The following is a 17,301-nucleotide window of genomic DNA, read 5'->3' as shown; positions in this document are numbered from 1 at the left end:
AAGACTGAAACATAAGTGCCAGTTTTTCTTGGCATCAGATAACTTTGAATAGATGATTCAAAGTTCCCTTTAATTCCAAAGGTTATTGGATTTTGAGTTGACAGCAGGTTTAAACTTGGCAGAACTCCTTGGCTGATTGGGAGAAGGGGAGGAGAAGATGATTAAATATAGGGAACACAAGGCTTGATAGCCTTGCACTGAGTGAAACAGAGTTCCAAGGACCTCTTCTACTTTGTAACCATAAAAATTGTATAACATATTTGTAATGGCAGCTCCTGAGGACTCATCAGACACAACAGTACGGAACAGGAAAGATGATCACACCGAGGACCAAACCTATACCGAACAAATTGGTAATTACTTATCATGTTTGATATGTATTTTTTGATGAATGCTGTGTTGTCAACAGTGCTTCTTACACATAGAATGGTTTACTAAATTTCCTGCACATTAGGGACAAAATTTAGCCTAGGATCACACTAATTCTGCTGCATAATAATGTGTTTTTCAGTGTGTATCTGTAGTGCGTTTTCATGCTTCAGGAGGAAGAGATTAGTAGTAAATATTCCTACCAAATAAATGCATGTTTTCTTTTGCTGGAAAATCGCTGCACTTCCTGGAAAATGATTCTTCTTTCCAGTAAGAAAAAAGATGAAGGGTATTAGCCATGCAGGAGCTGCTTCTATCCATTGCATGAGTTCCACAATAAAAAGCAATAGAGGTAATTTCCTCAGATGAGGGGCAGATGACTCCTTACCTTCTACTTAGGCTGACATTTTGCTGGACTAAACAAAAGCTGGATTCACATTGCATTTTTTTGTGTTTAATGTATTTTCCATTGAAATCAATGGAAATGCTTCACTCAGTGCATGTGTTGATGCACATCAGCATGCACTTATGTGTGTTATAACACAAAATAGTATTGTGTAGCACTGCACAATTCTGACAGTCCTGGATCTAACATGTGTAGCGCTACTCCCGTAGGAGTCATAGGAATGCTATCCTGGTCTTCTAAAAATGCTTTGCCCTGCAGCCAGGTACATATGCTCACTCACACATTTCTTCAATGACCAGTCTAGGGGTGGTGTTTATGTTGTTTTTATTTTTGGAGAACTTGAATAGGGTTGAGGGAATTAGGTGGGATACTCCAAAAACAAGAACTGTGTACAGTTGAGGACTAAGTATACTTTTGGATAAGCTATGACGATGTCCGTGCTTGAAATAGTAGACAGCAGCTTTAACCACTTGCACTCCTGAGGATTTAACTCCCTTCATGACCAGGACATTTTTGCGTTATGGCACTACGTTACTTTAACTGACAATTGCGTGGTCATGCAACGCTGCACCCAAATTAAATTTATATCTTTTCCCAAAAATTGGGCTTTCTTTCTGTGGTATTTGATCGCCTGTGCATTTTTAATATTTTGCACTATAAGCAAAAAAAGACAGACAATTTTGAGAAAAAATATATTTTATTCAATATTTTGGACTTTTTGCTATTAACTGCTTAAGGACCGCCCACAGTACATTTACTGCTACAGGGTGGCCCCTGTGTGCAGGACCACGTGTATATATACGTCATTCTGCATTTCCGGATAGGGGGCGTGTGCTCCCTACTTGCACCACTGATCGCGGCCCCAGGTGTCAATCACTGGATCCCGGCCGGCAATTACCCGCCGGTGCCCGGTGATTACCGGCGATCACCGACAGGGAGGAGGGCTGCATTATTTACCGACAGCCGCCCCCTGTCGGTCTTTTTTTTTTTTTTTTTTTTTTTTTTTATAGCGCACAAAATAAAAACCGCACAGGCGATTATAATAGCACCGAAAGAATGTTCAATTCTTGGGAAAAATAGGATGTAAATTTAATTTGGGTGCAGATTGCTGTAACGCAAACAGCTTCTTTAACTGCCTCCTGACTGCCCTATAGCAGGAATACTGATACAGAATGGCACGTGTGCGCAAAATCGCGCGCGCGCGTGTGTATATATATATATGTGTGTGTGTGTGTGTGTGTGTGTGTGTGTGTGTGTGTGTGTGTGTACCTGATTCGCACTCCCGTGGTTTTCACTCCCCTCCCAGATAGCATCAGATTGCCTGTCAGTACACCAGTAATCATATTTAACCCCTTGTTTGCCAGGAACACGCTCATATACAATAAACCTCCATTGCTAGTATAATGTCTGAACGGATCAATATTTATGATCAGCTCAGCACTATACCAGCGTTCACAGTAGTATAGTGTCCCCAAAAACACAGTGTTAGCGGGATCAGCCCCGGCACCTGTCAGCACCTGTGTTTAGCCCCTACGCTTACCCCCCCCACTCGCCCAGCAAGTGCAGTGTCAATAGATCACTGTCACTTGATACACTGCACACAAACCCGCAGTGTTTGTAGGATCAGGCCTGATCTCTGCTAGTACTTGCCGGTAAATTTTGATGACTCTCATATGCAGCAGAGTACCAGTACTAGTGCCGCTCTACCTTTTGGTGAACTGACGATCACCAACGGTATAGTACATCCTGGTCTTTCACATACCAGCACTGCAGTATCACTTGGTGACGTGGCGAGTCCCGTAAGTGCAGTACAAGCTGGTGCAGTGGCGAGAACAAGTATTGTCCACCAACCAGCAAAAATTTGCCTCGTAGAGCCCTTAATATCCTTCAAGATGTGCTTGCAAATCCTGATTGGCAGCCCACATATTCTGCAGCACCCGTACTTCCCCCATTCACTGCCCAACCCAGAATTCAGGTAGAAACAACAAATTTAACTACTCCCCTTGATTTTTGGAGCTGTTTTTCACGGAAGATCTGTATGCATTGATTGTGGATCAAAGCAATTTATATGCACAACAATTTATTGCCGCCAACCCAAATTCAAACCTTGCCAGACCATTTGCATGGTAACCCATTACGGTTTCCAAATTAAAAGTTTTTTTGGGCCTAACCCTCAACATGGGCATTACTAAAAAAATGAATTGCGGTTGTATTGCAGGAAGACATTCACACCAGTGGCCTGCTGGAGGTCATTTTGTAGGGCTCTGGCAGTGCTCATCCTGTTCCTCCTTGCACAAATGAGCAGATACTGGTCCTGCTGATGGGTTAACAACTTTCTATGGCCCTGTGCAATCTCCTAGAGTAACTGCCTGACTCCTGGAATCTCCTCCATGCTCTTGAGACTGTACTAGGAGACACAGCAAACCTTCTGGCAATGGTACTTATTGGAGAAGTCTGTGTGTGTGTTTTTTATGACTCTCCTTACTGAGTATTTGAAGTTTAAAAGAGTGGTATTTCACGTGTAGTAACCTAACCCTGGTATTTTATCTGTCATCTTTAGTTGGGGGTTGGGATTTGGTGCAGCCTGTCACTTCCCCTGTAATTCAAATGTGCAGAGCTATATATAAAAACCAAAATTAATATGTGCAATCCATAATTACCATCACCATCAATTATCAACTAGTGAAAAAACAAGATAGAAATTTATAACAATAGAAAGTGTCCATTGAAGTGCCCATATGCACCAAGAACAAAATAATCTTCCGCTTCTAGTGAAAATAATGTCCAAGCAAATGTAAATATCAATGTTTGGTGTTATGAACCATCACAAGCGAAATAAGCGCCCATAAACCAACTTCACCTCAGTGCACACGCACAAGCTGTTCCGGGATGGCCGTATCCTGGGCAGCGGCCGGGACCTGTACTGTGCACTTCTAATCCCAGTATTGTGCCCTCCTGATACACCCCCCCTTCCCCGTACTGTGCCCCCTTTGCCTTGAGAGTAGGTGTATAAATTGGGGCAGGCTGGTAGGGGCTCCAGCGCATTACTTTGCGCAGGGGCCCATGATGCTATTAAGATGGCCCTACTTCCACTGATTTGGTTCTAACAGTCCATATTTTTTTCACTGTGGTGAAAAGTCATGTTTAGTCAATAGGACACATATCAACACTACCCATTCATATTAATTCAAATAAAGAAAGTACTCCTTTATTCCAATGAATGGAGCAAAATGCTGTTTCCCTGTCTGGGCAGCCTATATTTGGAAATTCTGCTGCTTAGAATGTTCCACATTGTGCAGGCCGCTGGATACTATAGATTTTTCACTGCAGAGATGCCTGTCCTCTTCCTGGTGTTATAATTACAACACTGCAGGAGTTATTAGCTTTGGGTCTTTTCTGAAGCTGCTGTCAAAAAGTTCCAGACGAGGACCTGCCCCCTACTCCCTCCTTCATTGAGAAGTTTAATTGCTTTTGCTGCCTGTAACACAATATGTGAATGAGGCAGATAATTCTGCGACTTATTAAACTCTCAAGGAATCCAAGCAAAAGGTTGGGAAATGTCTGCCGAACAAAAGATGAATTGAAAGGTTAATGCGTTTCTCGTCCTTTAAAAATGTAACTGTTCCTACTGCGTATATGTGGCAAAACAAACATAAACTGATTGATTTATGCCCAATGAATGATTTATCGTTCAACTTTCGGTCATTACATGATGGCAATATCATTTACTCTCACGACTGAATGTTTGTTATTCGAAACAAATTTTAATTATTTTTGATTAGTGTTTGACCAGCATCAGTGTGTGAATAAGGTTCTGGTGAGCAGCATTTTCAACATGAACCTGAGCTCCAGAACACAGAAGCATGACCTCATATTAGAAGTAGCCGAGATGAAGGGTAATGTTGAACACTAATATTTTACTGAAAGAATAGTGGGTGCTGGAGCAGACTTCCAGCAGGTAGCGTATCAGTCTACCGTAAGTAAAGCTAAACTTGCTTGAGATAAAGTCTTTTTTCAGACAAAAATGTTAAACAGAAAAAAGGGTGGACATAATGGACCACTTGAGCCTTTTTTTGCCATCACTCTTCTTTGCTTCTATGAATTGAGACCCTTTTATATATGCTCCACCCTTTGCGTTATAAGATTACTTTTGTAAAAACTGCTGCTAAAATGAACTTGTAGAAGTAGGACTTCAGATAAAATTGAGCCAATAATGTGTGTTCCAATGACATTATACAGTAAGTACCTATAGAGGAGAAGATGAACAGTTCTGTGTTCTTTACACACAAACCCATTACACATTCTTGTTCTAAATGCTTCTTATTTGTTCAATAAACTTTTTTGTTGGGTTTTTCAAAGAACATTTTGATTCCAGGGAAAAAATACTAATGTACACATTCTGTTTGACTGTAATAAATAGCACGAGAATTTGTCTTGTATACAGTAATCATACACTGTAACAATTGTAAACATGAAATGGTTAGCGAGAGGAGATAACCAGACTGAGTGGTTTTCACCACTGGTTTTGAGGAAAGGGATGGGGTAGGACTAGGAAAGTAAGGGGATAGGATGGGAATACATGATGTTGCACCAAATCTGGGTCTGACTGCTGTTTTTATTACTGCAGGTGGTGCATCTGATGACATTAACAGTCTTACTGAATTGAAAAGACGCATGGAGGTAAGTGGTTAGCAGGGGTGGACTGACAACTCATGGGGCCCATGGGCAATAGGGGATCATGGGGCCCCTGTGTCCTTGCCCAAACTCAGAAAAGCCTATGAAAAAGGTACCAGGGGCATCTCATGACCCCAGGCCCTCGGGCAGTGCCAGAGTTTCCAAATGGTCAGTCCGCCCCTGGTGATTAGCTAAATGCATTTGATTATGTATAGTTTGGGTCAGTCTATCCTCAATAATGAGAGCGGAAAGCATATAAATATAAGAAAGAAGAAAAAAATCATAAACTGCAGTTGCCTCTTATAGTGAGTATTGGGGCCTGGTAACACCACATTGCTACTGTAACACACACATTTTTGTGCTATCTTGGAAATGTTATAAATAGGCTACTCCTATCATAATATTAATCAGTGGTTCTAAATGAATAACTACTACACAGACACAAAAAGATACTTCCAGCTTCTATCCAAAAAACTGTTCTGTTTATTAGGCACACTTGAGGTTTTTTGTAAACATGCTTACGTAGGTATCGCATTAAGGGGAGTAACTCAACACTGCATAGGTAGGCTAGTTTCTTATCGGGGTCTTAGAAATGCAAGTACATGACAGAAGAGTTAGTATGAAGTTAAGGAGGTTGCCCACAGTGGAAAAAGCACACAAAATGAAATGCATGCATGTACAGACCGGTTCACAGCCAAATAAAGCTGCACACGGTCAGTGCTAACCATGATAATTTAAGCCAAATACTAGCCTCAGCTCAGTCCCCTCCCATTGGCCATGCCCCTCTGACACACCACCTCTATGACTAAGCCCAATGTGGGTGAAATCAGAGGGGACTAAGCTGAAGCCAGAATTTGGCTTATAATCTGATGGTTAATACTGACAGTGTGTGGCTTCATTTTGCTATGGAGCAGGAACTGCTTCTTTAGAAGACCAGCACCTGGAGCAGTTAATGGAGCCAATGGGAGTCATAGACAGTTGGCTTGGAGCAGTGCTGGCAGCATTGGATTGACATGCACAGTTGTGCTCAAAAGTTTGCATAACCTGACAGAAATTGTGAAATTTTGTCATTGATATTGAAAATATGACTGATCATGCCAACAAAATGCTTTTATTGAAGGATGATGACCATATCAATCCATTTATTATCAAATAGTTGTTTGCTCCTTTTTAAATCATAATTATAACAAAAATCACCCAAATGGCCATGATCAAAAGTTTATATACCCTGGAATGTTTGGCCTTGGTACAGACACACAAGGTGACACACACGGGTTAAAATGCCAATTAGAGGTTAATGTCCCACATCTGTGACTTTTTAAATTGCAATTAGTGTCAGTGTATAAATAGTCAATTTGTTTGTTAGCTCTTACATGGAAGCATTGACTAGGCTAGATACTGAGCCATAGGGATCAGAAAAGAACTGTCAAAAAACCTGCATAACAAGGTCATTGAACTTTATAAAGATGGAAAAGGACATAAAAAGATGTCTAAAGCCTTGAATATGCCAATCAGTACTGTTAGACCACCTATTAAGAAGTGGAAAGTTAGGGGATCTCTTGATACCAAGCCAAGTTCAGGTTGACCAAGAAAGATTGCTTGCTATGGGGCACCCACTGCTCCATGTGTCCATGAGCACATGGAGCTGTAGCTTGGCCCCATCCCCTCTCTCTTCTCATTGGCTTACTGGCTGTGATTGACAGCAGCTGTCTTAGCCAATGAGGATGCAGAGACCCATGACAGACGAGGCTGTCATTCACATCGCTGGATCGCGATGAGGCTTAGGCAAGTATTGAAGGGGCTGGGGGCACTGCTGCACACAGAAGGTTTTTTACCTTCTTGCATAGAATGCATTAAGGTAAAAAAAAAACTTCAGCCTTTACAACCACTTTAACAGTAGGTGTGCTTGCAATACTGTGTGTCGGATAGGGTGGTGAGCAATACTGGGGTTCCACAGGGCACACTCCCTTTCTTTTCACTGTCTATACCACTGATTTCAGCTGGAAGTTTTTTGATAACTCTGCAGTAGATGTACCATAGATGGAGAAGAGACTGAGTATAGGACTGGTAGAAAACTTTGTCACATGGCAAGGGCCTACGTGCTCGGACCTGACCTTTTCACAATTAATGTATTTGAAGAATCTTTGGGGGGTTAGTCCTGCTATCATTTGCAATCTGTCATTAGTTTTAAATTTTTGTGGTCTTTACTTTCTTTTTGCATATTCTGTTATATTCTTTGTAATGTTTAAATGATGATAGTGTTCCTTCATTTTTATATTTAATAAAAACACTTCTTATTATCTATAGCTTTTTTAACTTTGGCTGTAAACCACATACTGTAGGTTTGATTTTTAGCCTTTTAAACTTGTTACCCATGGAAATTGTCACGATCCGCCTGGCGGCGTCTCTATCGGTCCACAGCATGGAGTTCCTCAGGGCGCGGGGTCTAAGTTCCAATCTGCTTGTTCACCAGGGCCCAATGGTGGGGATGGACTTGGAGCAGGCTGAGATCAGGTCGCGATCCCTGAGTACGTCCGACAATGGTAGAGGGCACCGTCAGAAGAGTGTGGGGTAAGGAGTCTGATGTGAAGAGGCTGGTGGACCTGGTGACCAGGAATGATCCCTGCGGGATGGATGGTCTGGGTGACTGGAAGCGTAGTCAGGCAGGCCAGGTCAGCAACATGCGGGCAGCGAGGTACTGGAGGAGTAGTCAAAGAATGGTCGGGGTCACAAGCCGGTTCAGTAACTAGCGGACAGCGCGGTACAGAGGGTCAGGCAGAAGGATAGTCAGGCAAGCCAAGGGTTAAGCAGGATACAATCAGCATGGTAAGGTACAAGCAGGGATCGGCAACGGAGTAACACAGGATCAGGTATCAGGAACAGAGCACAAAAGACCAAACGGCAATTTGACATACCTCTAGTCCTGTTTAAATAGCCCGCCCTGGGCTGTCATTGGTGCCAGGCGCGCATCTGCGATCGCGAGTGCGCATGCGCGCCCATCGTGATCGCCCAGGTCCCGCTGCTCGTTGGTTAGGGAGCATCGGTGTCCTGCGCATGCGCCGCCCGGCGCTTCGCGGAAGAGACACTGATCCCTGACAGGAATATATTTTGCAGTGTGTTTACATACAGTCTTTTTGAAGAACTTCCAATTCTGTGTTGTGTTCATTGATGTCAATATTCCCTCCCAGTCTAAGTCTTGGAAAATTAGCTCTCTTAAAATTGAGTGTTTTTATTTTTCCCATATGTGCTTGCTGTTTACAGCTAACAATAAATGAAATCATGTTATGGTCACTGCTACCCAGATGTTCTTTTATATGGACATTTGTAATAAGCTCTGCATGGTGTGAGATTACCAGGTCCAGCAGGGCATCATTCCTAGTTGGGGCCTCTATGAGCTATATCATAAAATTGTCCTGTAGTAGGTTATAAATTGCTGCCCTTTAACTGTTCCTGCAGTACCATTACTCCAGTCAATTTCCGGGTAGTTAAAATCCCCCATTATTATCACAGTCGTTTTGATCTGTGCAATGAGCTGAGTCTCCACCTTCTCATTAACACTGGGAGGCCTATAACAAACTCCAATGATTACTTTTGTAGTACGCACCCCCATGTGCAGTTCCACCCATAATGCTTCAGCCTCATCACACTCTCCATCAACTAGGTCCTCTTTCACACTTGCTCTGAGATCACTTCTCTCATAGAGACAGACACCACCACCTTTCCTTTTTACCCTGTCTCTCCAAAAGAGAACATAGCCGGGAATATTAATAGTCCAGTCAAGTGAAGAATGAAGCCAAGATTCAGCAATACAATTAAATCATAGATCTGTTGATGCACCAAAGCTTCCACTGACACTTTGTGCACACGTATTTTGCATATTTTTTATTTTCATATAAATGGAACCAATTCCAATGGTTGTGTGCATTGGCACAGTAAAGGCTTCTTTCTGGCAACTTGACTGTGCAGCTCATTTTTGTTCAAGTATGATCTCATTGTACTCCTTGAAACAACCACACCATCTTTTTCCAGAGCAGCCTGTATTTCTCCTGAGATTACCTGTAGGTTTTTGTCTGTATCCCGAACAATTCTTCTAGCAGTTGTGGCTGGACTCTTTCTTGGTCTACCTGACCTTGGCTTGGTATCAAGAAATCACCAATTTTTCCATTTCTTAATAAGTGATTGAACAGTAGTGACTTGCATATTCAAGGCTTTGGATATCTTTTTATATAGTTTTCCATCTTTATAAAGTTCCATTATCTTGTTATACAAGTCTTTTGGCAGTAACTAGCATGCTCAGTCCATCTACATGATAGCTAACAAACTCATTGACTATTTATACACAGATACTAATTTAAAAAGCCACAGATGTGGGAAACTAACCTTTAATTGCCATTTTAACCTGTATGTGTCACCTTTGTACCAAGGCCAAACAATGAAGGTATGTAAACATTTGATTAAGGCCATTTGGGTGATTTCTGTTATTTATGATTTAAAAAGGAGCCAAACAGTATGCAATGAACAATGGTTTCATATGATCATTATCCTTAAATAAAAAAGTTTTTTGGCATGATCAGTCATATTTCCAATATCAATGCGAACATTTTACAATTTCAGCCAGGGTATGCAAATGTTTGAGCACAACTGTATTTTAAAGAATCTGTGGTGGACCCTAGAGCTATCCTATGCTCATTTACTAAGGGAGTAAACTGCTGTTGCTTAATAACCTGGTCCATGTGTCAAGCTGGCCATCATGGGAAAAGTGGCTGGAAATATGTTGAACTTTTATGTCTGCCAAAGTCGTGTTTCACCCGGAGCTGCCCCTGCTGTGGACCACTTGTTCTTATTATCGGATACTTGTTTTTTGAGTTTATTAATCCTAACTCTACTGGTCCAGAACTAAGGATGGAACCTGAGTTGCACAGACCTTACAAGTGTCTGAGGCTGTAATGTAGCATTCTTGGCCATTTGGTCTGCTTTATGATTTCCCTTGGCCTCTGGTTTGTTAGCTTTAGTGTGCACTTTAACTTTTATAATTGCTACCCCATCAAAAAGCTGGAAGGCCAAAGACAGGCAATCAACTAACTAAGCATGATTGATTGGCTTACCTGCTGATGTAAAATAAAATTCTAGCCCTCCAAATGGGACCAAAATCATGTACCACCCACAAGCACATCTATCTGTGTAAATATGCATTCTTTTGTCTTTTGATAGCTTGCAGGCTTTTACTAAAGCAGGAGCTTCTTGAGCTGAGGCAGGAGCGTCCAATGACTCTGAATGCAGAGTGTCCTGAGTGATAACTGCATATCCAGTATGGGTCTTAACAATCTGTGGTTTAAAGCCGGGAACCAGCTACAAGAAGACAAAAATCGGAGTCTTCAAGGGTGTGCCCTACACTGGCTTATTGCAGCTGATTCTTGCTTCATCAGGTCAACACAATTATGTGGCTCTCCTTAGCCTCCAGCCTTCTTTAATACAGGTAACAGAGTGGCTGGGTTCCAATGGTACAGATTTTGATTGTTAGATTTGTAGATGATAATGTAAATATTTTGTCAACCTTGTGTTAGACAAATGTTTTGTTGGCTCTTTGCAAGAACTCCTGTACAGAATGTGGGACTATCACAATCTCATCACCTTCACAGTCTCCTCGTCCTCTAACACCTACCCCACCAAACAATTACCAGCAGAAATCTCCAAAACTTGAACCTGGCTCCCTTCCACTCTGTAACTGACCAACTCTATGACAGCATCAATCCCCTGTCCTGCCTTGACCTGGCCACTGCTGTCTACAACAATTCGCTTTCATCTGCATTAGACTCACTTGCTCCCCTAACAACACGAAGCATCAGGCCCCGACCACTACAACCTTGGCAGACACCAGAAATCTCAAATGACACAGTCGTGCGCTGGAGCGATTATGGCATAAAACCAAGTCCCACCAAGCACCCAATATAAATCTGCCTTCTTAACATACACTTCCTCCCTTCACGCTGCTAAACAAGCCTACTTTGTCACTCTCATTAATATCTTCTCTTCCAGTCCTCGTCGGCTCTTCTCTACTTTTAACTCTCTACTTTCTCCGCCTCCGCCGCCACCTAGTACCTCACTCACTGCCCACGAGATTGCAAACCACTTCAAAAACAAGATTGACGCAATTCGTAGGGACATCGCCACAACACAGACATCCACCCCACTTAGCATTCCTCATACTATACCTCCCTCAACACTTTCCTCTTTTGACCTCGCTACTACCGAAGAGGTCACTAAGGTTTTCTCAGAAGCCCGCCTCACCACTTGCCCCCTGGACCCTGTCCCCTCACAACTCCTTCAGTCACTTTCCTCTTCCATCCTATGCTCCCTCACTCACATCTTCAATCTTTCCCTCTCTACTGGTGCCTTACCCTCCCCTCTAAAGCATGCGCACATCACTCCCATACTTAAAAAACCCTTCCTGGACCCCACCAACCTGAACAACCTAAGACCCATCTCTCTGCATGCCATTTACCTCTAAACTCCTAGAACGCTTAGTCTACAATCGCCTGAGCTCCCACCTCACCGACAACAAGCTTCTCGACCCTTTACAGTCTGACTTTCGCCCTCTACACTCTACTGAAACTGCCCTACTAAAACTCTCTAATGATCTACTAACTGCTAAAACCAACGGCCACTACTCAATACTCCTACTACTCAACCTCTCCACAGCTTTTGATACAGTTGACCATCCCCTCCTCCTCAAAAGACTACACTCTCTTGACCTCAGAGACTCCGCTCTCTCCTGGTTCTCCTCCTATCTATCGCAGCGCTCCTTCAGTGTTACCTATAACGCTGCCACCTCCTCCTCACTCCCTCTCTCTGTAGGGGTCCCTTAAGGTTCTGTCCTTGGATCACTTCTCTTCTCCATCTACGCCTCCTCTCTTGGTCAATTGATAAACTCCCACGGCTTCAATTACCATCTCTAGGCTGATGACACGCAAATCTATCTGTCTACCGCTCACCTCAACCCTTCAGTCTCCACTCACATCACTAGCATACTAAGTGACATATTGGCGTGGATGTCACTCCACTTCCTCAAACGCAATCTTTCCAAAACTGAGCTCCTAGTATTCCCCCAGCCCGTGCCACCTTCACTGACTTCACCATCAAGATCGATTAACACAATCATCAGTCCCTCCCCTCATGCCAGGGTACTAGGTGTAATCCTAGACTCCCATCTGTCCTTCCAGCCCCAGTTTCAATCGCTGACAAAATCATGTAGACTTCACCTCCGCAACATCTCCAAGATACGACCATTCCTAACCCCGGAAACCACTAAGCAACTTATTCGCTCCCTTGTCATATCATGCCTCGACTAGTGCAACTCCCTCCTCATTGGCTTACCTCATCGCAGGCTATCCCTACTTCAGTCTATCATAAATGCTGCTGCCAGACTCCTCCACCTTTCTAACCATTCTGTATCTGCCACCCCTCTCTGCCTACCCCAAGCTATCAGACTATCGCCAACTCTGCTGACTTTTAGGGGATCACTGAAAACCTATCTCTTCAGGGAAGCCTATCCCGCCCTCTGCTAATACTGGAATCCTTGACTCTTCCAACCACTCCATCCCCCACAGTTATTACCTATTGTACCATTAACCCCTCCCTCCTAGATTGTAAGCTCCAAGGAGCAGGGCCCTCAATTCCCTCTTGTATTGAACTGTATTGTTACTGTATTGTCCCCCACTATAATGTAAAGCGCTGAGCAAACTGTTGGCGCTATATAAATCCTGTATAATAATAATAATAAAAATCATGGTCCAAAATAGTGTTTGTAACTTTGTCTAATAGCACCTTGCATGCAGCTACTTCTCTGCTATAGCTCGGTGCAGGGCCGGTGCCAGACTATTTTGCGCCCTAGGTAAGACCAGATACTTGCACCCCCCCTCCCCCCGGTGCTTGGATTATGGGACTGTCAGGTGTGGGGACCAGCCTGTTGCATCAACCTGGATACCCCGCTGTACCAGGCTGGTGATGATGAGGATGGAGCCTTCCAGAGCCTTTCAGTGCAGGTCTGGATGGAGCGGATGGGCCACGGTGTCCCAGGAGGCTGGGGAGGAGCGTGAACTGCAGCCCCCAGTTCCATCTTCACCACTACCAGGCTTCTATTCCTGAGAACAAGGTGGCGGGGACCAGGGTGAAATCTGTGACAGTCACCGATCACGACCCAGGGGAGGCTGGCTGGCTGGAGTACTTCATGGAAGCTTTGTTTGGCAACCTGGTGGGGAACATCAGTGGACCAGCGGCCCTGGCTGTGCCCTAGATGGCAGTGCATCCTAGGCGGCTGCCTAGTTCGCCTAGTGGTAGCATAGGCCCTGGCTGGGTGAACCTTTGATTACTGATCCAGCTAGCATGAAATATATTTCAGTGACTTGTTTTTCCATATTTTATGTAAGAACTCCAGTTGCATGTCCTTGGTTTCCCTAACACAAAAAAGTAAAGATTTATTGTCATTTGGTAAGGTCGATGCAGGGGCAATGGCAAAAGGCTTGTATCAGCATCTCCATATATCTTTTTTTGTTTTTTTTCTATTCTTTTGGTGCAGGATAGATTACCTTTAGTCTGTTCTCAGTAAGGTGTTATCAGTAAGGTGTTGTGTACCTTGTGAAATGCAGTGCCCTAAAAAGACAACCTTTTCCTGGCAATATCATAAGTTCTCCTGGCTTGCTTTGTTAGTTTTAGCTAGATGGCATAGCAAGGTCTTTGTTTCCAACTTACATATTTTCTCCCTTTTTTGTGTGATCTGGAAGGTGACGTCCATGAGGTCTCTTCTGGGTCACTGATTTACAATGTATTGCAATGTGGTTTGCATTGAAATACATCTAATGGAGCCCATGTGATGAAAAAAAAGTTAAGCACAAAAAAAATTAAGTATGACCGCTGCTCAAGGTAGAGAGACTCCCAAAATCCAAGCACAACTCCTCCTGTAGGTGCTAGCCCAGCTTGTGTGCTGCATAGATGAGAGCAAAGGATGTCCGATCGGCTGCACTCAATACAATCCACTTAATTGAAGCAAGATAATGGAAATACAGTGGGGGACTGGCAGGTAACCACGATTCACGCTAAAGCCAGTGCTTATTCATCACCCTCATTACAAAAAAAAATCGTTACTCCCAATTACATAACATCCCCCATCAAAAATATTTTGAGGTCACCGCCACATATACGCATGTATGAATGTAAATGCAGACGTCGGGACAGCACCGTATGAAAATGTTGATTGCAATACACATGTTGTATATCACCACGTACACCGGAGTGAGAGCAACAATTCCAGCACCAGACCTCCTTCACAACGATAAAACCAATGACCTATAGGGGCTTTTGAAATGTCGTCTATAGAAAATATAGGGTTCTGAAGTTTGACGCAATTTCATAGGCGTACACAAATTAAATGTTTGGCATGTTGGGTATCTATTTACTTGGCATAACTTCGTCTTTTGTATTTTTCCAAAAATTGTGTAATTTTATTGCATTTTTGCACCCTAAAATTCACTTTAGTGTGGTTTTCTTTTTTTTTTTTTTTTTTTTTTTTACTGAAATTTTGTGTTTCCTAGACCTTTGCAATAATATCGTGTGCCATAAAAAATTGGAACTACCACTATTTTATTCTCTAGGGTGTCTGCTTTCAAAAAATATGTTTTGGTTTTTTTTTGTAATCTTGAGGCCTAAAATGATTTTTTTAAACGTGTGCTAAAAAAATGCAAAAACGGCTCTGGCAGGCAAAGGATTAAGCATTGTGCTAGAACAGTGCCTTCTCTTAGCCTTTTAACTGGTTCTACCCCAAATGACCTCAAATCACAGATATGTTTAATAACCTGTATACAGATTCAAAGTTTGCCTGAAGCAGTAATATATCTGCCCCTAATAAATTAGTCTGTACTATATAAGAAACTAATACTTAAATAACAATTTCTATTTCACACCCTAATTTCAGTTACACAGGTACTATCTATTTAAAGGAGAGTGTGTGCTACTGTTTTTAATATCAACGGATATTTAATGAGCTTATTTCAAATGTAATACTACATGGACCTTTCAGTTAAATTTAACATGGCATACTTATTGACAGTCGCTCATGGAAATATATTATGCCTTGATTGGAAAACAGATTCAGAATGCCTGTGATGACATTGTATATCATCATATTAATCTCCTAGATTGTAAACTTTAACCTCTCTAGCGGTATTCCCGAGTGTAGCTTGGGGTAAAGTTTCAGTACCAGAAGCGGTAACCCCGAGCTACACTCGGAAATACCCTGCAGCGTTGCTCCGGGATCTCTTCTTCACTTACCTTGTCCTGCGCTCCCGCGATGTCCCCCCCTACAGTGTCCCCGGCAATGTAATCCGGCCGATGCCGGCATCTGTCTTCTGGGTTCCGTTCCCTGCAACGTCGGGATGTACGGGGGATGGAACTGGCGGGAAATTTGAAAATTGTAAAAGTGACATTCACTAAAATCACATAGTAAAACATTACTCTATCAAACCATTTCACATACATTTTGTCCCTAGTGCTTTGTCCTGTGCCCTGCCTGCATTTTTACTGTTATTATTGCCTGGAAACTGAGAAATGTCCATGGCGTCCAAAAAGCGTCCCTTTAGGTCTAAAGTGGTTTTAGACCAGCAAGAGAACAGCGATAGTAAATTAGAATCACTTGCAGAATTGAGTGATAATGATTTGTGGGGAAATTCGTCATCAGACACTGAAAATGATTTTGCTCAGTGATGTGCGAACTTGGTTTGATTATATTATTTAATTAAATGTATTATTATATTATTTTTTATCATTATTTATTAAATTATAATTTATGATTTCGTGTTTCAAATCTTAACATACCCGGGATGTTTACTAGACTCTTGTTCAGACAGATTTCAGTGTTTTATTCCTAAAAATTACAGGCCTACAATAAAAAAAATACATATTTCCATGCAAAAAAATTTACCGCTTTGAGCACAGAAATATGGACATAATCAGACCGCTAGGGAGGTTAATGAGCTGGGCCCTCTCTTTCCTCTTGTACCAAATTGTATTGTACCTGTAATGTCTACCTTCATTTTGTAAAGCGCTGTGCAAACTGTTGGCGCTATATAAATCCTCTATTATAATAATAATTAAGCCAGTACATCTTCATAATTTTCTCTCTAAAATAAACATCTACTATAATTTTCAGGAATACATGGATCAGAATATTACTTGCAATTGCAATCTTAGTTTTCCCTTCTCACATTTTTATATATATATATTTTTATACATCATACACATTTTTTTCTTAGAGACAAGAAGGGGGAGCAAATTCTCACAAATATTTATTGGGGACTAATAGCATCAGCATACACATTTACACACACCATTAGCTTTCTTTTTATGATCCACTTGCATTATCCCATGTCTTGCATAACATTTTCATAACATTTTCTCACTTTCTTTTAGTTCCTATCAAAATGTCTCTGCTTGTAACTAGGGGCAAACTATAGGTGGTTCATATATTTTATGACGCTCGCCTTGCACTGGGCATTTTTTGGAGGTTCTCTTACCTTTTAATTTTCTTACTTAAATGACTGGCCAGTCTTCCCTCTTTTCTACTTGTGCTTAAACCATCTCACCTTTAAACAAATATTGGAGCACATAATTGCTTTATATAACCTGTTAACTGCATTATTCTTCCTTTTCTTACTTATAACAATCCAATGAACATTAGACAGCGACAACATAACATACAACAACCAATCAATACAGTTCGATTAAAGGGTGTAAAAAATTTCTCCAAAAATGCCACACTGGATCAAGGAAGTCTGATAACTCAAATGTAAGCAAACAAGAGG

The 17,301-nt window shown here is 42.1% G+C and overlaps 1 protein-coding gene across 1 annotated transcript in view; it reads left to right on the top strand.

Annotated features, from left to right (window-relative positions):
* The first annotated feature begins 265 nt into the window (after positions 1 to 265).
* The window catches only part of LOC149450830 (sterol O-acyltransferase 2-like), a 70,232-nt gene continuing 53,196 nt past the window's right edge, over positions 266 to 17,301 (top strand). The window contains exons 1-2 of the mRNA XM_089691355.1: positions 266 to 353; positions 5,403 to 5,455. Of these exons, the coding sequence (XP_089547481.1) occupies positions 266 to 353; positions 5,403 to 5,455 (141 nt within the window). The remainder of the gene's footprint in view (positions 354 to 5,402; positions 5,456 to 17,301) is intronic.

Source organism: Staurois parvus, unplaced genomic scaffold (genome assembly GCF_062004578.1).
Source record: "Staurois parvus isolate SC_StPar_1 unplaced genomic scaffold, SC_StPar_1.0 ptg000562l, whole genome shotgun sequence".
NCBI classification, from domain to species: domain Eukaryota; kingdom Metazoa; phylum Chordata; class Amphibia; order Anura; family Ranidae; genus Staurois; species Staurois parvus.
The sequence above is the reverse complement of the archived record's forward strand: the minus strand, read 5'-3'. Positions and strand labels throughout refer to the sequence as shown.